The following is a 26075-nucleotide window of genomic DNA, read 5'->3' as shown; positions in this document are numbered from 1 at the left end:
TAGAGTTGCTGCTTTTGAACATATATATATAAATTATCGGGCGCTATTAGCCTTTTTCATGTCTTCTTTTCCGGCCTTTCTTATAACGCCGATGAGACCAAAGAGGGATATGATTCCCCTCTTGGTCGACGTTTTTCGTGTGACGGTCCTGGGGGAGTCACGTTATTATTTAAAAAGGAAGATATCGATTTCGTGTGGTCGCCTGAGTGCACCGCTGTTTTGGGTGCGATCATGAGAATCGCCGATATGCATCGATTATTTTGTGACCATATACATCACAACCCTTCTAATTCCGGTTACATACTTGAATATTTCGATTATTCGAAACCTATACAACCCTCGTTTCTTATGGATGCGTCGCCATCGCGACTGTTATTTGAATGTTTGAGTTTTCTTAAACTCATGTCTATAAACGATAATCCCAAGGTCTACGTACTCATTTATTTGAGTTGATTCATTACTCTGATGCAGCACTATTTGCTGACAAAAGATCTCAAAAATAAAGAATTCTATGGGACACACTTAAAGTGATTTAATGAACGTCTATGACGTTGTATTATCAGAGTTGACCTTGATGCATACTCCACATCCAAGAAACGCATGCCCTTTTTGGCACCTGTATCTATTTCTTGAGGGAATTTTGGAGATGGAAAAGTAACATTCTTCCATTCTCAAGTAAGCAAACATTTTTGAGCCTCAGGCTAAGGCTCCGCCCAATCCGATATGCAAGATTTGTTGCTACGGACTTTTGATTAGTCAATCTATTTTGACTATGTTTTCTGCTTACTATTTTTCAAGTATGACGTTGGCATTGCCATGCTTATTGCTCGACTTTAGCTTAAGTCGTCTATTGGAATTGGAAGCTTGTTTGTGTTGTATTAAATATTGGCATATTCTATAAAATCTCTCGTATTTCTTGTTTACAAGATTGACTCGTGAGAATTTTATTTGCCTTGGCTTAGCATGCATGGTCAACGTTGCAACTCACGTGGTTTTTAAATTGGCCGCTTTTGGGTTACATGGGACCCCAATAGCACTACATTGTGATTTTGGACTTTGAAATTTGGAAAACGGACCTCGGAACGTCAAAATTGACGTCGTTTTTTCCGGTCACTGTTCCGGCGTTTCCGGAACGTTTTCCGGCGTTTTACTGGCGTATTAGCCGCCTTCCGGCCATTTGCCGGCGTTTCCGGCACCGCCATCCGGTTCCGGACGGCGTTCCCTGTCGGACCTGAAGTTACGGCCTCCATACCGGCCAGGTCCGGCCACCGCCGGCCGGATTTCCGGCAATCGGTGCCGCCGGCTTCCGACGTGTTTTTTTTTTTCGTCGTTTCTCGTCATTTTTCCGGCATATCTCAGCAGTTCTTGCTGCCATGTTTTCCTAGTCCAAAATTCACCCGGTTTTGAGTTAATTTGACATGGTTTTCCGGTTAATTTTCCGGTTTTCTCCAAGTCGTTTCATAGCTCAAATGATTTTATTATTATTGGTGACCACCCGCACCAATTGGATGGTTTTTACCACCTAAATTGTTTGGTATTCAACTGCTCGAATACCATGTTTTTCCAACTCTTGAGTTGAAGAATGTAGTTCTATTGCCATGTGATACATTCGATGGGATTGCCATTTGTTTCAATCCCCTCTCTTACAATATCCTACGGCGTATTGTGTAGAGAAGTTCACCGCGTCGTTGACTTTCTTAATCTTCATTTTGAGAATGTCCCGCCATGAAATCGAGTGTCTTGCTAATTGCGTAACCACCCACACTGTCCTACGGCGCAGGTAGTTGTTTTATGGATCTCGTGCGGAGATTGTGTTCTATATCTTCGTGCCTTGCTAAGTTTTAAAGGCCATACATGCCAATGATGGATTTTCATCTTGATATTTGTGTTAAGAATGGAGAGGAATAAATCTGTCAGATTTCATTGACAGTATCTTTTTCAAGCTTCGACAATAGCTTTGTTAGCCTGTAGACATCGTTTTGCTTGCCTGCAGCAGTAGCTTTATGTAACTCAAGATTCTTTGAATCATGGGTTCGGTTTTACTGTCTTCTCGGTTTTGACATGATCGTTTTTTTGGTCATTTTGAACAAGATATGATGATTCGAGTTCTTTGAAATTCACATTATCATCTATTTTTCATGTTCACGAAGCGATTGGAGGACCACCTCACCCATGCTCCACACGGTGAGGCCGAGCCTGCCTATTTCGGCGGCTCCATGGCATTAAGGCCGTCGGTGGCGGCATCCCCTCCTTCACAGGAGCTTGTGATGCCTCCCGTGTCTTCTAATGCCTCCATGACAATCTCTGATGCCAATCGCTCATTTTGCAAAGCTTGTTCTTTTGCTAGATTTCAAGGAAGTCCTTATTTGCTAAGGCTCCAACCGAGAACATTCCATTCTTACAAAGTATTTAAGGTGACATTAGTGGACCCTATCCAACCGAATACAGACATTTTTCAGTATTTTTATGGTATAGGTTAAGAGCATCGACGCGTTGGTCACACGTCGCTTTGCTTTCCACAAGAAACGCTGCATTCGCTAAAGTTTTTAGCTATGATCATCATACTAAGGGCTCACCACCCTTCCTATCCTCTCAAATCTATTTGAATGGATACCATTGGAGAGTTCACCTCCACGACTTTGATGATTTCGTTTTGCATATCTACTAGGATCGTCGTTGAACATATTATTCCTCATGTTCATTCACCGCACGATCTAGCAGAGCTCGGACTTGGTTATGGGTACTAACCTGCCGATTTTTGCATGGGGATATGTAATGATGTTGCATGCAGCGACACTTATTCGTTTCAGACCCACAACTTGCCAAGCGTTTAGTGCGTACCAGATGGTCACTGGATACGGTCCCAACGTTCTTTTCACTAACGCCTATTTGGTTAAAGTTGTTTATGTGCCTCTATTGTAGTTATCTCAAGGGGTCTACTTGAAACGATTAAGTATTCTGGTTGGTTATGATTTATGAATCACCAACACTTGTCCGCTATTTCCAATCTACAACCGTTGATCTCTATCCTGCGATATTAGCAGACGGTCACTTTGATGAGACATACTTCCCGTCGTTAGGGGGAGATATGGAATGCTCCCATTCTGGTTTTAACGCCAGGAATTGACGTGGTGTGGCACTATGTCTCATTAAGATCCCGCACTACTCAAAGTGAGCAAATGTGCAACGCATTATCGACCTCCAGAAAGTCAAAGATTCGATGCTTAATGACTTTACCGATATTGCGAAAGTGACGAGATCGCACATAAATGCTGTGATGTGCCGGTAAGGTTGGAACTCTCAGAATATGAGAGAATTTCATATGACCTGGTCCTAGCACCGTTGGCACCATCCCTGACAGTGGGAAGGAAGCCGGCGATGGCACCATCGTACGCTGTGGTGTTGTCGGCGCCCGTGGCATTGCACCACAAAATAAGGGCGGCAAACGCAAAGATGGACTAGTAAGGGTCATAGCTTCGGTCTTGGCTCCTGCCTAGATGAGGGGGAGACCATTATTCTCTAGAATCAAAACTAGAAAGAAGCGAAGTGCGTAGGCACAAGTATTTCGCCCATCATCAAGAGATATTCTCTAAACATGTGTATCGACTAAGTTTCTGTGGGACGCTACAGACTCCTTTTGTTGATGTTAGAGAAGAATAGAAATCTCACGAATTGATCGTATACAGCGCGCGCGTGTGTTTAATGTATTGATCTCCCATGATTGATGATGTATTCGCTTATGCTCTTATTCCGTTGTAAAGCATCAACGATGAGCAACTTGACCGAAGTGGAAAGAATCAATACAGGCTGAACTAGACTTGTTATGTTGGTCGTTGTTCGTAAGTGTAATGAGAAAGATGAAGTCATGCGATATATGCAGGACTTATGGCGCAAAGATTGTCTCATTATCCTAGTATTGACTACGATGAGTTATATTCTCTCGTTATGGACATAATTTCTTTCCGCTACTTGATCAGTAGTAGTGTCCATGAAAACTGATTTGCAGCATATGATAGTGGTCATAGAATATCTGTAAAGGGATCTTGACGCAGATATGAGAGTGCCTGAGGGACTTTAAATGCCTCTAGACCACGGAGAGCTTATGTAATCAGATTGCGACGTTCGAGAGAACGTAGTACAATCGGTTGCAAGAACTCATACCCATATGTGTTCATATGAAGCTAATTCTTGATTCTCTATTCCGTCTAAGTATAGATGATGAAGAGATTCAATGAGCTATACATTCATGCATGCTAGTGTTGTTGGGACACTATTGCCTTCATTATGACGTGATTAACTATGCGCCTATGCATTGTCATTGGACTTGCATTGCTTCTTTGACATGGGTTTAGTTCTACACTTAGTGAACCAACACAAATCCTATCCACACCAACGCCGCCAGCAGCTCCAGCAACATCAACGTACGCCTTGGTGTAGCAGTCGACACTGGTAGCGTAGAGGATGCGTACGGTTCTGTCTTGGACTAAAAATCAGTCCTTCATTGGTCCATTCCCCCATTCTTTTCGCGAAAGACACATTAAATGTGACAAATCAGAATCTGTCCAGTTTCGTAGGTCAACTTCAACGAGACCTACAAGACAGCTCGCTCGATGAAATATGGTGAAATTGGTACCGTTGGAAAGGCCTATGTGTCTACTTTCCATGCACATCAACCATTCGTTCATAGCTATCATATTGAGTGAGTTATGCCCGTTTTAGCAAAATAGGACAGTCATGTCTGGAAATTTGCAAGTCAGTCAACTTCGACAGAGCATTGTGAACTGCTCCGATCGGATGAGGTTGTGAACCTTATGTCACTGGAAAGACACGGGTGTCTACTTTTCAGAACATTTTACGGTTCACTGATACCTATTTTGACGAAGAAGTTATGGCCGTTTAAGTGAGTGAAGGTCATTCTACCCGAGAATCTGATTTTCATTGCAAACTCTTGTTTTGAGTTGTTATGCAATCTTGTTTCCTAAGATCTAAGTTTGGCTAAGTATAGCATGGATGATCTAAGGATGTGTGGCTAGATTAATGATTAATCATTAGCCCAAGACTACGTTTGAGAAGCATGTAATGAACGTTGTATACGTTGTTCTTTGTACTCCATGATTATGGCATTAATCAGGGGGAGTTGTTTCGTAGACTTCAGGGGGAGTCTAGCTCACATGATGCTATCAAATGTAGACGGTGCGTTGTGCTCTTTTTCCCTTCGATCAAGCTTTTGTTTTACCCAAGAGGTTTTTGTTTTGCTTGACAAGGTTTTTACCGAGGCAACGATGTGTGCACCATGCAACCTAGGCATGCGACACAAGGGGGAGTGTTCCGGGAGAATTACTATTCTACCCTTATGTGTGTCTTAGCCTAATAGGTTTCCTGTTAGGAGATAGATTAGCATCTCCGTAATAGATTAGGACTCCGAATCCTACGGGATTGTAGTTTTGTAATGCCTATATAAAGACCACCATATCATTCAATAATACACAATTATTTCATCCTGAAACAGAAAGATAGTTTTAAAAAAAATTAATCAGTATTTTTACGTAAGTGTCCTTATGCCTATGTGTGTGAGAGTAAAATTACATATTGATATATTTGAAAGTTGGTACTTGAGGTGTGGTTTTATAGCAGTAGAGATAACAAAGTGATAGAAATCTCTAACCAAGCAAGAGAACCATACGAGGCCTTGAGGGTATATTTACAAACAGAAGAGGAGGAAGAGACTCTGTGAGGGAGTTAGAAGAGCGCACGTTCAAGCTTTTCATCAAATATGAGTCCATCCAATGCTCCCATGAAATCTGTGTTTCCTCTTAGCTTAGCTTAACTTATAATTATATAATCCGTCAAAGATTTTTGTAATTGTCTCATGTTAGGCATGTTCATATCTCATACGATTCATCATGATTCCTAAACAACGACCTGGGGGCTGAGGCAGAGAATAGGTTCCATGAATGTATGCAAGAAGGGCACTTTGCCGGGTATTTAACAACACCCATTACCGACTCAGCCTAACCCCACTACACCCTCGTACAATGCTCCTCTTGTTCCTCCTCCAGCACTATCGCCACCTCTTCCTACACCCCAGAACCACCACCAACAACCGCCCGCAAAACGACGCCGTCTGACTCCCTCCGCCTCAGGTACTTCCCCAATCTCTGTTTTTATTCGATTATTACTCAACTTTGAAAAGTGAACACCCAGTTTGCTATCTCCGCAATCTGTCTTCTCTGTTTCATATCCAGTTGTTGCATGTACTTTAAGCTTGTTTTTCCAATCAAACTAACTTGAGTTTAGTACTTTACAGTAAAGATGGAATACCCTGATCTGTTTTTTATGGAAGTTCTGCTATATAATTATTTGGGGGGAGATTGGGGATCATCCGACTAACATGGTTGCAGTTGGGTCTTAACCAGTGCTCCACATTTTGTTTTCCAGAAAAAGTTTCACATCATAAAATGGATTCAAACTCAAAGCGTCTCAAGTCATGCTCTCAAAACGAGGATAGGATTAGTGGGTTGTCTGATGCACTTCTTTGCCACATTCTTTCGTGCTTTTCGACCAGAGAGGCTGTAAGGACCAGTGTGTTATCACATAGATGGAAGAATGTGTGGGCTTCAGTTCCCATTCTTGATTTGGATGAAGAAGAATATCACAGAGCATATATGTATCATACTTTACCTCGGACTAAAAGATATCGCCCGGATTGGTTTGCACAGTTTGTGAATCGAGTACTTATGTTTCGTTGCCCTGGAGACATTCATAGATTCCGCCTTGTAGCTTCAAGAATGCATGATGTTTCTCTTATTTATGCTTGGATTGCCACTGCCATTCGGCGTAATGTTTTGGAGCTTGATCTTAGTATTGGCACTCCTACAGACCCACATTTTGAGGTTCCCAAAAGGCTTTTCATGTGCCGCACACTGGTGAGTTTAAAGCTGTGGCTGCGCAGAGGTATTAGTGTCATTACTCCTAGCTCAAATTGCTTCCCACGTCTCAAGTTCCTTGATGTCAGACTATCGTATCCCGATTCTGACTCGATGGAGAAGCTCTTTTCTCATTTCCCTGTGCTTGAAGATCTGATTATAGCTGGGAACCTTGCAGACACATCAGCTTTCAAACTTGATGTATCTGCACCTAAACTAAAGAGACTACAAATTAAGCTCTATGTTCATAAGTTTGCCATGGTTCCTCCTGCTAATGATTTTGTAAATTATGTGTGCCAAACTTTCGTTAATGTTGATGCTCCAATCCTTGAAGAGTTGAATCTCTGCTCTGATGTTTTGGTGAGCTTTTCTTTGAAGAATGCCAAAAGTCTAAGCAAAGCCAAGATAGAGTTCTCTGATTTGAAAGAGCTAGAGAAACATGATTGTTTCCTTGGCCTAGCTGATCGCATTCGTCAGATTTATGTAGGCATTTGTCATGCGAAGTACTTGACAATAGAAGCTCCAATTTTGGTGGTACGTATGTTGTTTGTTCATGCAGTGATTGAAAGCCTTTCTGTCTTTCTTTGTTTTTTGAACAATAGAAGCCTCTCTGTCCAATTGCTGGGATTTTTCAGTGGAATGTAAGCTATATGATGGCAACAAACTGTTATTCTTTGACTGACCTATTTACTTCATCATTTCTGTAGGCTCTCAATGTCGGACATCATCATCTTCTGCCTACTTTTAAGAATTTGAACCACTTGGAGCTACAACTTCAGACTTGTCGATGTTTGCAATCACTGGCAACTTTGCTCAAGATATCACCAAATTTGGAGCATCTCAAGATATCGGCAATCACAAAATACGTGCTTAGAAATGTAAGTATATCTTGACTGTCTTTATCCCAAGATGATACGGGTATAATATAGAAGATCTATTTTCAATTATAAAAGGACTCCATTTATTGTGATGATGACAATGCGGATGTTGTTCCAAGTTATGAGAGCTTATTCCATACACGGGCCGTGTATATACACGGGGATGTTTGCACGGCACGCGCTATTAGTGCTACTGGTGTTTGGGGCTGACCTGCACATGAAACACAACACCTCCATCCCTCCACCCCTTCTCTGTACAAACAAGACAACACACTCCTTCATCTCATCTCCCACCCCCTATTTGATATGTTTTGGTTACTCTGCCGCCGCAGCCTCCCCACTGTCCCATCGAGTCAACCTCAAAACCGAAGCCATCGGCGACAATCATCGCTGAGCTCCGCTTAACTATCCCAATTCCCAATTCTCCTTCTTCGGCTAAGAAATCTCACTCCCAAATCTCAGTTCCAATTTAATCCACAAGAACTCAGTTCGGAATAAAAAAATAATAAAATTATAGAGACAGACTCATAATTCTAATTGAAATGGGAAGATCAAGAAGTTATATGTTGAAGGTCTGGGAGCTCGGCGATTGCAAAGCTACGACGGCAACTTGATTGCAAGACTTTGATCACCTCGTTGTATCTCCTCTTCTCATTTGATTATAATCTCAAAATTTTGAAAGATGGGACTCTTAATGCATCTGAACCCAGATGCAGCTATGGATGGTTTTAGGAGCCTCACGCGACTCTTGGATTAAATTGGCGTCTGATCTCAGACGACCTTAAAATACATCCACGTGTTGATATGAACGGTCTAGATGACCCGTCCATATGCACGGCCCGTGCATTGAATAACTTTCGCCAAGTTATATACCGGTATCCTATAGAAGTAAATTTAACTCGCGTTGTTTCAAATAGGAACCCAAATATTGTGATGATGGCGATGAGGATGTTCTTGTTCATGAATGGGAAGCACCAGAGTTTGCACATACTTGTTTAATTTCACTCCTCAAGACTGTTTGCCTATGGGATTTCAAGGGGTGTCCAAACGACATAAGAGTGGCAAAGTACTTGGTGAAGCATGCCAAGTCTTTGAATAAGGTGACTATTCATACTCGTCTTAGTGACGACAAAGAGACAAAGTCACAGTCTCCTATCACCTTATCGTCCAAATTTTCTAATTTCCCGATGGCTTCCAAGAACTGTGAAATTGAATTTCAGACAATTGTTTGACTGGGATCCACATTCTGGGGAATATGTTGCTGTTTTAGATATAGCCCTTTTACTTTCGTTCTTTATTGTAAGTTCTAACTGGTAACTCCAAGTTTCCTCCAAACAATCTTTTGGCATGTATATTTCTTTGGGAATGACGTGCCTTTACTTATGTGCACTTCGGTTTTAACTGCTAACTTTGTATCTTTTTTAAATAGTGTCTGTAGAACGCGAATCTGAAAACAAATAAGAATGCAGACACGTGTACAAATAAAATGTAATTTATTAAATATCAAGCGCAGGGTTACAATCTTTGTGAACTCCTCTGATTCTATCTCCGTATATAACTTGGCTCAAGGGTGACGTGCACTTGATCTTGAGAATTTGAGTTTGATTTGGATTTGGATTTGATGAAGAACGAGTGATTTGACCTCTTGATGATTCTTCGTGGACTTAAGTTTGGATTTGGATTTGATGAAGAACGAGCGATTTGGCCGCTTGATGATTCTTCGTGGACTTAAGTTTGGATTTGAATTTGATGAAGAACGAGCGATTTGGCCGCTTGATAATTCCTCGTGGACTTGAATTTGGATTTGGATTTGATGAAGAACGAGCGATTTGATAGTTTGACTATTCTTCGTGGATTTGATGATCTTCGTGGACTTGAGAGACTTCGGAATTTGTCGAGAGTGATCTTGCTCAAGTGATTTTCTCCCTTCTCCAATGTAAAAAATCCCCCCTCTTTATGTTGAAAGGGGTATTTATAGTGTCAAGAATATTCTATTTTATAGAATATTTTAATGACACTAAAATAATAATATTTCTTTAGTTGTATAATTAAATTAATATGTATTTTCTGATTAATTTAAATAATCAAGATCCAAATAATTGATTTAATTATTACCATAAAGAAATTTATTAATTTAATTAAATGTCCGATTACCATTTCGATCCTCAATGACATTTAATTTCTAATTAAAGTCGGAATCACGTAGCTTTGATTACGATCATCCGTTTATGTGCTGACGCGAATTTTATTCGGGTCTGTACTGACTTTGTTGACTTTTAGGCCACGTGTGTAATTTTGTCGGGTTCTTGGTCGATTTAATCATTTAATGAAAATGATTTACTTAATTAAATTTCTTGTGTCTATAAATGCCTCAACTTCAAGTCGTGCTGCAGACATGTCGTCGTCACGTGCCAAAAGTGCAGCTTGAAGTATGTACTTTAATTTGGAGAATTTCTGGAGCTAGCTTCTGGGACTCTGTAAATTTTGTAGTAATCTTTCCTTATGACTTACGAGATTTAGTTCGTCACAAAGAGAAATTATTCATTTTCCCGTCGATTTATTTGATTTGGTGTTGATTTGACATGGTTTGAGCATTTATTGATGATCATTGACAATTCATCTCTAGCATTTATTGCTCAGCAGTGTTGCCTTTTTTTTCTGCCTGCATTAATGAGCTGCATTGATTGCTCAGCAGTGTTGGATTTTTTTTCTTCTGCCTGCATTAATGAGCTGCATGTTTGTCTGCTTGAGCGTGCTTTTGCATTCTCCCATGAAGTTCTATTTAATCACCCGTGATCTTCTAGTTCAACATAAGCTGTTTAATTTTCATCTTCCTCTTCAACTTGGAGTTCTTCCGTTCTGCCAGTCTAACAACATAAGGCCATGGATGCAAGGTAGTTTTCTGTTTCCCCTTTTTTTTTACCCGTAGCTGCTCAGAAAAATTCATGCATTTCAACAATCAATATGCAGAAATTTTGAATCTTCATCCATTCAATCCAGAAAGCTAACAACCAGACTTCACAACAGGTATCAAGAATAATAGAATCAAGCAGCAGCAGCCTTTACTATCAAAGCACGAAGAACAACACGGCTTCAAGAATTTCCAAAATCCAGATTCCTCAAATCTTCATCCACTCCAAAAACTAATTACACAAACTTGTTTAGCACGAAGAGAAGAAGAAGAAAAGTACCGGAGTTGACCCAAAATGGTGGCCGGACAGGTGGTCGGAGACGCCGGAAAGAGCCGACTGTCTCTTCCTTTGTTCTCCTATTTTCGGTGGCGGCGGGGCCATCCAAGGCCGAAGGGAGGACGGCGACGGTGAGCTGATGGTGATGCAGGTGGTGCACCGGCCAGAGGTGTAGAGTCGCCAGAGATCGGATTGCAAGAATGAGGGGGAGCTTTTGTGAATTTATGGGTTATTCTCGGGCTGATTTCTTTTTGTTTTGGTTGGTATGATCCTGTGCGGGCATGCCCACATGCTTAAGGTGCGACCCCGGCTGGTATGATCCTGTGCGGGCTTGCCCGCAGGCTTAAGGTGCGACCTTTTTTTTGACATTGACTTTTGTTTGACTTTGACTTTTTTTTTACAGTTTGAATCCAAAATTTTTTTTTTGAGGTTTGAATCCGATTTTTTTAACCTTTTTTTTTTGTAGGATTTTGACAACAATTCGAGCGCCGCGATCAATCTAACCATTCGATTTCTTTCGAAACGCGTAGGTTTCTGACGGATTTGAAGAACGTAAACGACCTAATCGCTTGACTGCTCTCAATTCATAGATTTGACAGCACTCAATAAAATTACGCATCACATTCAACATGGCGGCTTTCAGAGTTTGAAGAATGTAAACGACCTAATCGCTTGACTGCTCTCAATTCATAGACTTGACAGCACTCAATAAAAAGCGTTTTAGGCTTTACGCATCACATTCAACATGGCGGCCTTCAGATGTTTCAAGGACGTAAACGACCTAATCGTTTGACTGCTCTCAATTCATATACTTGACAACACTCAATAAAAGCGTTTTAGGCTTTACGCATCACATTCACCACGGTGGCCTTCAAGAGTTTGAAGAACGTAAACGATCTAATCGCTTGACTGCTCTAAATTCATAGACTTGACAACACTCAATGAAAGCATTTTAGGCTTTACGCATCACATTCAGCATGGCGGCTTTCAGAAGTTTCAAAGACGAGACAATCACTATCTTTGACGATGTTGAAGATGGGCAACATGATGGCACCATTTTAACCGTGTATCCCTCTCTTACTGGGCCATTCACTTTTAAAGCTTCATTCTATGGCAGCTCAACTCCCGTCTTGTAGTGGACTTACGCAGTGAAATAAGAATTTGTCTATCATTTGATGTGACTGAACTTAAGATTGCTATTCTCAAGCTGCCTACGTATCCTTCTAAAGAAAGAATCAAGTCATCATGTAGTTCAAGGGTTTTTCTTTTGGTGCCTTGTGCAGTTTAAGCTCATGTAGGCGTGGAGCATGTTCTTTTGTTTTTTTGTTTTTTTTTTGTGTGTCTTGTGCAGTTTAGGCTCGTGCAGACTTGGAGCATCTTTGACGTTTTCAAGCATGGTACTTCTTCAAGAACTTGCCGTTGATGGGACCGATCCTCAAACCGTCTTCTGCCACAATTTTATAAGCTCCATTGGTGTAAACTTCTCTGACGACGTAAGGACCATCCCACTTTGACTTGAATTTGGAGCCAGACTTGTGCGTCATAATGATGGGTCTTCGAACAGCAAGAACTAAATCATCGACTTGAAATGACCGTGGTCGAACACCTTTGTTGAAGGCGTGTGACATCCGAGCTTGGTAGCATTTCAGGTGTTGTTGTGCATCAAACCTCTTCCCGTCCAAAGCTTCTAACTCTTGAAGGCGCAACTTGAAATTTTCCTCATTTGTGAGACCTTCTTGCAAAGCGATTCTCAATGAAGGGATTTCTTTCTCTAATGGTAACACGGCTTCGACACCATAGACAAGAGAATAAGGTGTAGCATTTGTGTCTGTCCGATACGTCGTTATATAAGCCCAGAGAGCTTCGCCCAATTTCTCATGCCAATCCCTCTGCTTCTTGCTGACAGTTTTCGTCAGAATGTTACAAAGCGTTTTATTGAATGCTTCTGCCAAACCATTTGCCGGAGCATTGTACATTGACGAGAAGTGAAGCTTGAAGTGGAATTGTTTGCTTAACTTTTCTGTTGCGGTATTCGAGAAGTACTTGGCGTTGTATGTGATGATGCACCGTGGTATACCATAGCGCTGTATAATGCTTACGTAATGAATTCCACAACATTCTCTTTCTTTATTTCTTTGAGCGGTATCGCCTCTGCCCACTTTGAGAAGCAATCCATGGCTGCCAAAATGTACACATGACCAACCGATGATTTCGGAGTGATGGGTCCGATTGCATCCATTTCCCAGACATCGAATGGGTGTGAAGCAATTGTCGGATGCAACGGCTCAGGTGGCTGATGAATAAAGTTGGTATGAAACTAACAAGCTTGGCATTTCTGTGCATACTCCATACAATCCTTGACCATGGTGGGCCAATAATACCCTAGTCGTCTTACTTGAAAATGTAATTTTGGTCCTGACTGATGTGCTTCACATACTTCAGAATGAACCTCTTCCATGGCTTTGACCGCTTCATCTTTTCCCAAGCATCGAAGAAGTACTCCGTCAAATGACCTCCGATATAAAGTTTCTTTGTAGTAGAGGAAGCGCGGTGCTCGCCGCTTGATGCTCCACCTTTGCTTTGAATGTTCGGGAAGCTTGTTGTGCTCAAGATAGTCGATAAAAGGATCCCTCCAATCTTCAACATCAATGGTGTAAACTGACACTACATGAGAACTGACACACTGGAGTGAATGCTTTGTTGTCATGACCCACCTTTGGCAAATTGGGATGTCCAAAATTTCGTCTCCAGACAATGCCAAGTTTGCCAATGCGTCTGCCATTTGATTTTCTTTCTGTGGCACATGTATGAGTGTAACTTTATCAAACCCCTTCAAGCGTTGTGTGGTGAGTTGGAAATAAGGTACCAAATCTTCCTTCTTGACCTCGTACTTAGTGAGCAGTTAATCAATCACCAACTTCGAGTGTCCATACACTTCGAGACTTTGGATTTCAATTTCTAATATTGTTTGCAATCCCATGATCAAGGCTTGGTACTCTGCGACATTGTTGGAGCACAATTCCCCAAGAGTGAAAGAATAAGGCAATATCTACTTTTGTGAAGAGACAAAGATAACACCATCCCCTGCCCCGTCTGCTCTAGATGAGCCATCGAAAAACATCTTCCAAGTAGGGAGGACCTCTGCAAGGAAGACTTCCTTGTTCGGGAATTCATCTGAGATTTCCCAATCCGCTGGAATAGGGTGGTCTGCCAGGAAGTCGGCAAATGCCTGTCCTTTCACTGCTTTAGCGGGCACATATACGATGTCGTATTGGTTCAATAGTAACGCCCACTTAGCCATGCGTCCGGTTAGAACTGGTTTAGATAATATGAACTTAACTGGATCGGCTCGCACCACCAAGTGCATTGTGTAAGCTTGCATGTAATGTCTCAACTTTTGAATGACAAACACGAGTGCAAGACACATTTTCTCTATCGGCGGATAATTTAGCTCAGGTCTGGTGAGGGTCCGACTTAAGTAGTACAAGGGTTTCTCCTTTTTAGCTTCATTTTCTTGGGCAAGAAGGGCCCCAAGTGATCTCTCTTGTGCCGCGATGTAAATGATAAGAGGTTTCCCGACGATAGGTGCACCCAACACCGGAGGATTCGCCAGGTATTTCTTTATGCTCTCAAAGGCATTGCGACAAGTTTCATCCCATATAAATGGAACATCTTTCTTCATGAGTCGACTGAATGGTTGGCAACGGCCCGCCAAGTTTGATATGAACCGTCTGATGAAAGCAAGCCGTCCTTGGAGACTTTTCAACTCGCGCAAATTTCTTGGCTCCGACATTTCCTGGATGGCTTTAATTTTGGATTGATCTACTTCGATGCCTCGGTGCTTCAAAATAAATCCAATTTGTAGAACGCGAATCTGAAAACAAACGAGAATGCAGACACGTGTACAAATAAAATGTAATTTATTGAATATCAAGCGCCGGGTTACAATCTTTTTGAACTCCTCTGATTCTATCTTTGTATATGACTTGGCTCAAGGTGACGTGCACTTGATCTTGAGAATTTGAGTTTGATTTGGATTTGGATTAGATGAAGAACGAGCGATTTGACCGCTTGATGATTCTTCGTGGACTTGAGTTTGGATTTGGATTTGATGAAGAACGAGCGATTTGGCCGCTTGATGATTCTTCGTGGACTTGAGATTGGATTTGAATTTGATGAAGAACGAGCGATTTGGCCGCTTGATGATTCCTCGTGGACTTGAGTTTGGATTTGGATTTGATGAAGAACGAGCGATTTGATGGCTTGACGATTTTTCGTGAATTTGATGATCTTCGTGGACTTGAGAGACTTCGGGATTTGTCGAGAGTGATATTTCTCAAGTGATTTTCTTCTTTCTCCAATGTAAAAAATCTTTCATCTCTTTATGTTGAAAGAGGTATTTATAGTTTCAAGAATATTCTATTTTATAGAATATTTTAATGACACTAAAATAATAATATTTTTTTAGTTGTATAATTAAATCAATATGTATTTTCTGATTAGTTTAAATAATCAAGATTCAAATAATTGATTTAATTATAACCATAAAGAAATTTATTAATTTAATGAAATATCCGATTACCATTTCGATCGTTAATGACATTTAATTTTCAATTAAAGTCGGAATCACGTAGTTTTGATTACGATCATCCGTTTATGTGCTTACGCGAATTTTATTCGGGTCTGTACTGACTTTGTTGACTTTTAGGTCACGTGTGTAATTTTGTCGGATTCTTGATCGATTTAATCATTTAATGAAAATGATTTACTTCATTAAATTTCTTGTGTCTATAGTGTCTTCCGATCTCCATCCTCATCCATTGCTAGATTACCCACTTTAGCATTGAGGGCGGCGTTGGTATTACTTGGCCTTATGGTGATCAGTATGTTTTTCCTATTTCCTACTGATTCTGGCTTCAGTATTGCTGGAACTCTTGGTGGGTATTCTGTTTCTGAATGCCGAATTCTTGTTAATTCTGCATCCTATAGTATCAATGCCGATGAGTTTCATGGTGCCAATTACTTCAATAAATTAAGCTTTCAGTTCTCATTGGTGCTGATTGTCTTGAAGAGTTGGATGTTATTGTCTGAAGAATGATGTAAGCGTAGACGGGATTGGTTTCACACAAGAACGGCAAACAAAAGGTCTCCGAGAGTAGGAGCAACAAATCAGAACGATACTGGGTTTTGGCAGGCATGGCAGATTGGTAGTGTAGTCCTGGTGGTGTTGACTGGTACTTGGTATGGTCGCTTTGGCGCCCAACAGAATTTTGCCTAGTAGGTTTTGGTTAGTTTCATTGTCCGTAAATTTGCTATGATAATTGCAGATCATCATCATGAGGATTATGAAAATTATGGGAGCCAAATGTTTGTTAGTGCTGATGCTCCAAATCTTGAAGAGTTGGATATCTACTATGATCTTCTGGTGAGCTATTCTTTGAAGAATACCAAATGCCTGAGGAAAGCCAAGATGTGTTTCTTAGATGTAGAAGAGCTTGTGAACCGTGATTACTATCTCAGCCTCCACAATCGCATATACCAGCTCTAAAGAAATTTCTAACGCACTCACTCAGTTGTACGACTACCCAGCAATAACTAATTACTCAGTCTAAATTCATCGGACCAAACGTTAACCAAATATGTTAGCCAATCAACAAGTGATTATCTTCAGTGTTTCACTTATTTGATGGTTGATAACTCCGAATATGGAGAATATGATCCCTTCTTTGTAATTCATACGAGTGACAAGGGATGAAACAATTCAAAAAAGTGTTTTGATATCTTTCAATAATTTACAATAAAGAATTATGTATTCAACATACGCTGAAAATAATCACAGAACTAGACATTAGTGGAGTCAGATATAAATGCCGATATTATATGGCTTAATCCATAGTAGGATTTCCATAATTTCCAATACATAATGGGTTTTAACTAAAACTTATGGAATCTCACATTTCTGCCAAGACAAGCAGAGGAGAGTGTTATTTAAAAATGACTAATGGAAACAACCTCAATCTGTTGCCTGGTTTGGGATTTCAAGTTTCTATCCATGTAACATTTGATATTTTCTATGAGGCTGACATTCCTAATATCACCAGCAGAGATCTAATTCATCTGTACTAGTCCTCAATTTGACAAGTGCTCTTCAGACTTCATCATTCATTACTGGTAAGTTTCTACAGCTTTAGGTTGTATATCAAACTTCCAATAGAACCACAGGGATGGAAAACCATCAAAGTATCTTCTTTCCATTTATTATGTAAACAATATTGGATAGAACGCCATATGCAAAGACACTCTCTAGTATACAAGCATGAAACTTGGTTCGTATTTGTTAAGTAATCAAACATGAGAACTAAAACTCTAAAGTAGGCCATTACATCTTTCATGATTGTAATCAAAATAACATTTCTCATCGACCATAACCGACTCAAAACAAAGACCCTGATCTCAAATTCAACAGATACCGCAAAATAAAACTCAACGATTCATCAAAGTACCTTCCTCAAATTCCAAATCAAAACTGATCCTCCAATCTACTCCTCCGCCGCAGCCTTAGCGCTCCGAAATCCCTTCTTCAACTCCGCCACTCTCTTCACACAAGCCGCCTTGGTCTTCCCCGGCACAGCAGCTGCAATCTTCTCCCACCTCATCGACGCCTCCTTCGGAAACGCCTTCAACGCATTAAGCAATGCAATGTCCTCACTCGCACCCCAACTCACTCCACCATCAGCATGGCCCTCCTCCCCCATTTCCTCACTCCCACTCTCCACCTTCTTCTCATTAAACTTCCTCTTCCTCAAAAACTCGGCATACGAATCCGAATCACTCACCCTCTTCTCCCCCAGCTCTTTCGCCTTCTTGATCACACTCTCCACCTTATACCTCCCTCCCAACCCCTCAGCAATCACCTCCCACCGCCTCGGCTTCCCCACCGGATTCTTCACCATCTGCTTCTTCAACACCTCCACATCCTCCTCACCCCATTCTCCTTCCTCCTCCAAAACCCTAACCCCATTCCCACCACCTCCCAAAGCCTCCACCTTTCTCTCCTCCCTCACATACCCATCACCATTTCCGGCCGAACTCCCGCCGGAATCTTCTCCCCGCCGCGGCTTCTGCCTCTTCTGCGAAGCCCTCTTATCCTCCACCTCGCCGATAGCCTCCGGGAACTCCACGATCGCGCCGCGGCCGACTCTTATGTCGCCGCCGGTGACAGACGGCGGCGCGAATGGGCCGACGAGGACCGACACAGCGACCCAGATAAGGAGAGACTGGTAGGGCTCGGATTGGAGGAAGAAGAAAGAGAGAGCCAGTAGGAGCAGCGAGACTATAACGGTGGCGGCGATCAAGGGCTTGCTGAGATTCTGAGGCTCGTTGGACTCTGATGAAGATGACGTCACGGGTTTGGATTGGAAGAGGAACCTTGGCCTTGCGTCCTCGTCTAGGAACTCCATTTTTGAATCCGAGTCTGGATCTCAGTTGCGCCCCGGAGGTTTTAATTTAGGTGAGAGAGACGACGTCGTTTGGACCCGTTTCATCGTGCTGACCAAAGACAGAACTCATGTATGCTTCCATTACTGACAGATACATCAAGAGAGGTCGTACTCAAAGAAATTGAAGACTTTCTTCGTTGGTTAAATATCAATATCACTTTTAAGAAAGGTACTCTAATAAAAATTATATTTAATTTTTAAATAGTGTTTTATTCATTGTCTAGCTAGATTTAACCAGATTATTTAGCTAAAATTATATTTAATTTTTTAATAATTATTCTGTTGGAGCTATCAATTATCCTAAAATTGTTAAATTTCCAATAATTTCAAAATAACTAGGCTGGTGGAGATGCCTAATAGCTCCTTTGGTACCTTTTTTAGGTTCAACTTGTACAAATCTCATTTCAACTCAATTAACCTATTTTTTTGGTTCACATAAAATAATTATGAGGAAAGAAATACTAATACGACAGGAAATACTTGTTGTAAAATACTAAGTTTCAAACTCAAAATCTTTTTTTGTTGCAAATTGTCATGTAAATTACACAATATTTTTAACAATTCTCGGAGAAGGTTTTTTATGTTACGGAACGTTAGGATACAAGTTTTCTTGTAAATTATATTTCCCTCCTCTTTCAATTCCATGTGAGAGACAATAAGTATTTTCTTTTCCTTAGCAAATGAGATAAGTATTGATTCCATCAATTTACCACATTAAAAATTAGCCAATTTCTCGTATCAATTCACCCATTGCTGGAACCGTAAGATAGAAAAGTGCTCGATACAAAATTTAATACACAGTAGTGTCGGTCTCACTTTATAAGTAGGAGGTCGTGACTGCGCTACAGTATTTGAGTTGTTTATTTGATAAAAAATAATAATAATAATAATTGGCGCCTACAATATCAAATCAAAATCGAGAATTATGCGTAAAGGTCAAGTCTTTGATTTAAAAACAAACTCATCACTAATGCGCGCCTTGTTTCACAGACCCGCCCAGTTTACCCTCTTCAAAACCGTAATCAGCTTCCGATTGTACACTACCCAGTTCACAAAGCTCACTCCTTTTGATTCCGAGCTGCTTCGGTGCCTGTCCCAGCGTCTGCTTAAAGATGCACGCAAGGTGCTTGATAAAATGCCCAGCAGGGACAGACACGGCCGCATCGTCGAGTGGACTCGTTTGGTGACCAAGTACTCCAGAGGCGGTTGGGTCGACGAGGCACGGGTTCTGTTTGACATAATGCCGGAGAGAAATGTGGTTAGTTATAACGCTATGCTGTCGGGGTATGTGCAGTCTGGGAGGCTGAGTGAGGGTTGGCGGTTTTTTGAGGAGATGCCGGAGAGGAATGTGGTGTCATGGACGTCGATGATGTGTGGGTTGGCTGAGGCAGGGAGGGTGGAGGACGCGAGGCTGGTGTTTGAGGCAATGCCGGAGAGGAATGTTGTTTCGTGGAACTCGATGGTTGCTGGGTTGGTCAAGAATGGGGATGTGGAGGGGGCGAGGGAGGTTTTTGAGGGGATGCCGGTGAAGAATGTGGTTTCGTGTAATGTGATGATTGGTGGGTATGCGGAGCGGTGTAGGATGGATGAGGCGAGGGGTGTGTTTGATGGGATGATGGAGAGGAATGTGGTTACTTGGACTAGTATGGTGTCTGGTTATTGTAGATGTGGTGATGTCGATGAAGGGTATGCTTTGTTTCGTGAAATGCCTGAGAGGAATGTTGTTTCTTGGACAGCCATGATTGGGGGGTTTGCTTGGAATGGATTTTATAAAGAAGCTCTGTTGCTGTTCCTTGAAATGAAGGGAGACAATGGAGCAAAGCCAAATGGAGAAACCTTCATATCGCTTGTATATGCTTGTGCCGGTGTTGGGGTGCCTCAGCTTGGAAAGCAACTACATGGTCAGTTGCTTGTCAACAATTGGAACCATGATGACTATGATGGGAGGCTATCGAAGGGCCTTATTCACATGTACTCGGCCTACGGGATCATGGATTATGCAGAGTTTCTGTTTGTTAGGCACTCAAATACTCATAGTGTTCAGTCTTGTAATTCTATGATCAACGGGTACATACAAATCGAGCAACTAGAGTGGGCTCAAAATCTCTTTGACAGACTACCAACCCGAGACAAGATCTCTTGGACGTTAATGATTACCGGGTATTTTAATGTTGGGGAAGTGTCAAAGGCTTGTTATATGTTCCAAATTATGCCAGATAGGGATGCAATTTCATGGACAGCGATGATTTCAGGGCACATCCAAAATGAGCTATTTGCAGAAGCCACTGATATCTTCTTTAAAATGCGTCAAGAAGGTGTTTCGCCTCTGAATTCAACATATTCAGTCCTTCTTGGAGCTGCAGGTGCAATGTCATATCTTGATTCTGGCAGACAGTTCCATGGCCTGCTGACGAAAACACATTATGAGCTTGACTTGTTGATTAGTAACTCACTGATCTCAATGTATGCCAAATGTGGGGAGATAGATGATGCTTACCATACATTCTTAAACATGAGTTTGCGGGATTTGATTTCTTGGAATTCCATGATCATGGGGTTTTCAGACCATGGGCATGCAAACAAAACTCTGAAGATCTTTGAAGCAATGGTGCAATCCGGGACTCACCCAAACTCTGTAACTTTTTTGGGCATCCTGTCAGCATGTAGCCATGCAGGGCTAGTCCACAGAGGATGGGAGTTTTTCAATGCCATGAATGATGTTTATGGAATTCAACCAGCTTCGGAGCATTGCATTTGTATGATTAATCTTCTGGGAAGAGCTGGGAAGGTAAAGGAAGCCCGAGAATTGGTTAGGAGGCTACCTTTAAAACCAGATCATGCTGTTTGGGGAGCATTGCTTGGTATATGTGGGTTTGGTGAAACAAATGCTGAGGTTGCTAAATATGCAGCGAAACATCTCTTGGAGATAGATCCTTTAAATGCACCAGGCCATGTGGTCCTTTGTAATATATATGCAGCAAATGGTCTGCATATTGAGGAAAAAGCGCTACGAAGAGAGATGAGATTGAAAGGAGTAAAAAAGTTTCCTGGATGCAGTTGGATTCTGGTGCAAGGAAGAGTTAATGTATTCCTCTCTGGAGATAAAATACACCCAGATGTCAATGATATGCTTTCTATCCTATTTGGCGATATGGATAAATCACAAAAAGAGTCCGCTGTGTAAAGAGTTGCAGGTACAGTTCCTTATGTTTAAGAAAGATCGATGTGACAGTGAATTGATCCCATAATGGAGGGTAAACTTGCTCTACTTCTGATTCGTAGTTGCTTTCTTTTTTTTCTTTTTTTCTTTTCTACTACTGTGAATCTATAGTTGTATACCACTTTCACATAAGAGTAAATATGCTCGAATTCGATTTAGAGTGGAAATAGACATTTTAAACCTAGACTATAGCTGAGAAATGTAATTTAGTCATCGAAAAACATATACTTCTCTCGGTTGAAGCAGACATGGATGAAATCTTGCAGGCAAGTAAAAGAATCTTTGATTAGGTAGAGTACAGTTTAAGCATATTGATAAACTAAAATTCTGCTATTAATCCTCTAAGTAAAGCATACTCTTTACAGAAGATACACTTTATTTGAAGTATAGCAGGAAGTCACTGTATTAAACAACTACGTAAAAGATTAATTCTTTCGACTAGGTCAAAAATTACAAATCAGTGATTACATCATGGAATCCTGCTAGTCTGCTAATCCTCTTATTCAAGCATATTTCTATTTGAAAATAATAATGAATAAAGCTGAAACATATAAATAAAAGAAATGACCCTTATAATATGAAGAAATTTGATGATGGAATCTGTTGTATGTTTATACGTTCACTTGAACTCCTGAGTCATATGTTTGTCCCACTTTCCAGTCTTGTGGTATGTTATTCACAGGAACAACCCAATTCTCATCACCATCATCATCACTGAATAGCATCCTTATTTGCAGGGGTCCAGTTGGAGGTGAGGTAGTCGTCCAAACTGCTCCATAGCTTCGGTCCAGTAACTTACAGACAAAGTTTTCTGTCTGCAACATTCAAAAATCTTCCAATTATATAATGAAGATGATGAGTGGATATATAGCAAGCAATGCTGATCAGAACGATAGGCTATTAGGTAAGAAGATGTTCAGTAAAAAGAGTAGAGACTTTCTTCTCTCCTTTTCCTGTTTAAACTATAACTGTGCTAGCATGCAAGTATTTACTGTGTTTCAACAGTAATCACTGTATGGAATAAATCAGACTTGCTTCGGTTCATATAATGCTTGGATGAAAGTACCAAGTATGATCCAAGGGTAAAGATCATATATAGCAAGAGCTATTACTTTAATAGTAGAATTAAATACCTCACATAGCTGGACAGCTGTAATATCTTTCTTGCCTTGTTGGTACCATATGACAAAAGCCAAATAATAAGGATAGTTGCTGTTCTCATCAATCTTAATTGTGATATTTTTGTTTGGGTAGCTGCATGAGACACTGTTTGGCAAGGGAGTCAGAGAGAGCAATACTTGAGTTAGAATCCATCATCCTATAAAGTCTTCCACAGAATAAGAACCAGCAGTTGATAGCTAGACATGTTGCTCCAGTATTTAGGCTCTTACCGTCTGTATTCAACATCAACTATACCAAGAGATAATAGAGAAGCAGCTGCATCAGTTGTTTGAGCCATCCGGGCAAACGCTCGTTGGCTGAGGATGAAGTCTGTGCGATCACTGGAGCCTGAATCAGTTATAACTACAGTTACTCCTTTGTCCGAGCAGTAGCCACCGTTTTTGCACCTCACCTAGTGATTATGAAGGATAAAAAATTATCATTTCAAACAGTACACACACCGTTCAGACTTAAGCATATGAAGATCATACTTTGGAGATTTTGTATCCTTTCATCACAGTTTATTAAAATCACACACAAGGACACACATATTCTGATCTTCATAGTTTTGCAGTCTTACCTGGTAACAAGCACCACAGCCAACCCCATTGCGATAGAGGTCAGAGGCGGCTGACACATCCCCACCATTAATGGTTGCTCCAAACGCACCGAACCCGCAAGCACCGACTACAGTTCAAAAGAGAAGGTATCAATAAGAATATCTATATTAAATATGCTGTTCATTTCTATTTTTTATTTTTTGTTCAAATGAAAGTTAAAATCTTCTTACTCTCTGTTCCTTGTGTTTCAGAATTTGGATAATAAGCTGCTCGAGATTGAACAAAGCAGTCATCACACGTTGCAGCCTTGCCGACTAGTGTTTGTAAATAAAGAAAAGCAATGAGAAGGCACAAAGGTGATCGCAGACAGAAAGCCATTGTAGGACAGAAGATGAGGGAATTCAATGAGAGGTGTAGCTGGAATATTGCATGAAGCTAAATGGTTACAATGGTATTTATAGTAGCTATGAAGTGTAATCTCTTCAATTTGGTAAACCTCACCAACTTTGACATTTTGCTATTGCTACTGTAACTACTGTTTTGTCTGCTGCCTTCCTAGCTTGCTATAGGTTAATTTGTCTGATCCAGAATATTATTGTGGAAAACTTTTCTGCGACTTTTGAATGTCGTTGTGAATGTGATTGCGATACTTCTCCCCCTTTGGATCTCTTGCATTAAAATAAATAAATAAAAGCCTTTACTTAACCTGTATTCAAGTGTGAATCATTATACTTACCAACTCCTAGTTGTAAAATCCAATGAGTGCATTCTCTATCTTTCTCTATTAGGCAGTGTTAACATAATTTCTTTTTCCCCTCATTTTCTGGTGGCTCTTCATTTGATATTTTTAGTAAGAACCAGTATATTAAAGCATGCCCTCAATAAGAACTTTTAGGTAGGAAATATTTGATTCTTACAACGTAGTTGATTTGTTATGCTGTTATTTGACTATGATAGGCAGAATTGAAACTGACTTTTGAAATCAGAGGCAGAAGTCAGAATTAAAGATTGAGACCTTTGAATGAATGAATGACTACGAAATGGATTTACTTGAAATAGAGTTAGCAGGCAGAGTTTGGTGTTTTTGCACTCTGAAACCATATGTTAGGCATCTATAATGTTCCCACTTAGGAGAAGTTTGTATTAATCTAGTTATTACTTCATGGTGAGAGCATGCTTTTTTCATGTATTAGACAAAGATGACTCAAACTATAAAAGATGTTTGTTAACCACATCAAGGGAAATTTCCTGCATAATATTGTACAATAAGTTAATTAACCAAAGTGGGTCACTATTCCATTGATGGTAATTATTGAATATCAGACATAGCATATTAATTTGTACTTGTGCTCAAAGCATAGTTCAACTGCTAAAAGATGTCATTGTTTCTTGAATTTGACTCCAAGCATGCCCCTAAAAACGAACTTTTATGAAATTTTCTATTACATATAGCCGTATAGGGCAGGCATAAGACATATATTAAACACTGTTTGAAATGCATATACGCATAAGGGATAATGTTCATCATTATCTCTTAAGTTGTTTATTTGATTATCTGACCAAGACTTTATGAATATGTTGACAGGCTTGTTAAGATGCTTTACAGGAGCATGCCGAGGTGGACTGCCATTGAAGAAAAGAAAACACATCTCACATCTGTAGAACCAAATCAGCCATGACATGGAAACCACTTTGAGGGTTTCAAGGACCAGACGATGACACCTTGGCAATCTCAATTTGCCTAGCTATGTAAGAGGAAAGAGCTGGGAAATGGGAATGGCTTGAAACGTTGCATCATAAGTTGCAAATTGCAAGGCATCTTATGCTGCAGACCTGCACTTCCTTTTCTAGTGGTGGTTTAGTCTTTGAAGAAAATGGAAGTGATGAGATTCTATCATTGTACACGTATAGGTTTAATTTTACGCAGTTTTTATGAACTACACAAAAACTAAAGACACGTAAACGTAAGAGATGGAGCAAATTTTCTCTTCATGTGTATTGAGTTTGTCTAACATTTACAATGTGATCGCAGCAATGTTCTAAAAATCCCCGCCTAGGACCGCCTAGGCGCCCGGAGACCCTTGGCCGCCTCAATTTTGGGCCGATTAATCCCCGATTAATCCTCTGGGCGCTGGTTTTTAACTGTCCGCCCGATTAACGCCTAGCGTTTTTTAGAATCTTGGATCACAGACACAAAAAGTTAAACACTGTTCCACCTAAAGAGAATTACCATATTTTCACAACTACAAAATTATGGTTCAAGTCTAAAGAGATGGTGTGTAAGACAACATGCTGGTAAGCAGTAAGGTCATTAGATCATGCTGCGACAATAGAACACCATGATCTCCATCATTATGCTAAGATCAATTTACAAGCAATCACTATACAACCTACTTGAATAAAAACACTCCGCTGGGATGGTCCTATGTCCGAACTTCTTCAAACTTGAGACTTGAGAGATTTGAGAGATTCAAATTGCTGTGTATTATTATGAAGCACAAGTCATCAAAAGTAACTGTAAAACCCAGAACATGATTATTATTCTGAGGCAATGCCGACTACTGTGTGCTGAGCTACATAATATTAATGGGGTATAAATGTAGGTTAAAACATCATTTTCCCTACTGATCGAACCAATCGGTA

General features: G+C 40.6%; 4 protein-coding genes and 1 long non-coding RNA gene across 6 annotated transcripts; 3 read left to right on the top strand and 2 right to left on the bottom strand.

Moving 5' to 3' along the window:
* The first annotated feature begins 5755 nt into the window (after positions 1–5755).
* LOC126794783 (F-box/LRR-repeat protein At4g14103-like) lies at positions 5756–9197 on the top strand. Of its 2 annotated transcripts, none has more exons than XM_050521561.1 (4): positions 5756–6143; positions 6417–7460; positions 7634–7804; positions 8722–9197. In XM_050521561.1, exons 2-4 carry the CDS (start codon positions 6459–6461, stop codon positions 9034–9036), a joined length of 1488 nt encoding a protein of 495 aa, XP_050377518.1. In that variant the 5' UTR covers positions 5756–6143; positions 6417–6458; the 3' UTR covers positions 9037–9197. The 2 variants fall into 2 exon arrangements, with proteins under 2 accessions (XP_050377518.1, XP_050377517.1); XM_050521560.1 differs by having other exon boundaries at positions 6308–7460.
* Positions 9198–17376: 8179 nt separating this feature from the next.
* LOC126794565 (transcription factor MAMYB) lies at positions 17377–18575 on the bottom strand. The gene has a single exon (XM_050521313.1). The coding sequence runs from the start codon at positions 18450–18452 to the stop codon at positions 17532–17534; it is 921 nt and encodes a 306-aa protein (XP_050377270.1). The 5' UTR covers positions 18453–18575; the 3' UTR covers positions 17377–17531.
* Positions 18576–19427: 852 nt separating this feature from the next.
* LOC126795101 (pentatricopeptide repeat-containing protein At1g32415, mitochondrial) lies at positions 19428–21709 on the top strand. Its single transcript, XM_050521922.1, has one exon. The coding sequence runs from the start codon at positions 19462–19464 to the stop codon at positions 21673–21675; it is 2214 nt and encodes a 737-aa protein (XP_050377879.1). The 5' UTR covers positions 19428–19461; the 3' UTR covers positions 21676–21709.
* A 313-nt stretch (positions 21710–22022) lies between these two features.
* LOC126794958 (expansin-like B1) lies at positions 22023–23952 on the bottom strand. The gene is made up of 5 exons (XM_050521759.1): positions 23663–23952; positions 23453–23559; positions 23103–23284; positions 22845–22977; positions 22023–22526 (listed from the first exon to the last, which is right to left on the bottom strand). Exons 1-5 carry the CDS (start codon positions 23808–23810, stop codon positions 22323–22325), a joined length of 774 nt encoding a protein of 257 aa, XP_050377716.1. The 5' UTR covers positions 23811–23952; the 3' UTR covers positions 22023–22322.
* LOC126794959 (uncharacterized) lies at positions 23438–25201 on the top strand. Its single transcript, XR_007672199.1, has 3 exons — positions 23438–23578; positions 23684–23922; positions 25018–25201. It is a non-coding gene; the product is annotated as an uncharacterized LOC126794959 (long non-coding RNA).
* Positions 25202–26075: the final 874 nt, after the last annotated feature.

Source organism: Argentina anserina, chromosome 5, assembly GCF_933775445.1.
Source record: "Argentina anserina chromosome 5, drPotAnse1.1, whole genome shotgun sequence".
In the NCBI taxonomy this organism is placed as follows: Eukaryota; Viridiplantae; Streptophyta; class Magnoliopsida; order Rosales; family Rosaceae; genus Argentina; species Argentina anserina.
Note: the sequence above shows the minus strand (reverse complement) of the source record. Positions and strands in the feature narration are given on the sequence as shown.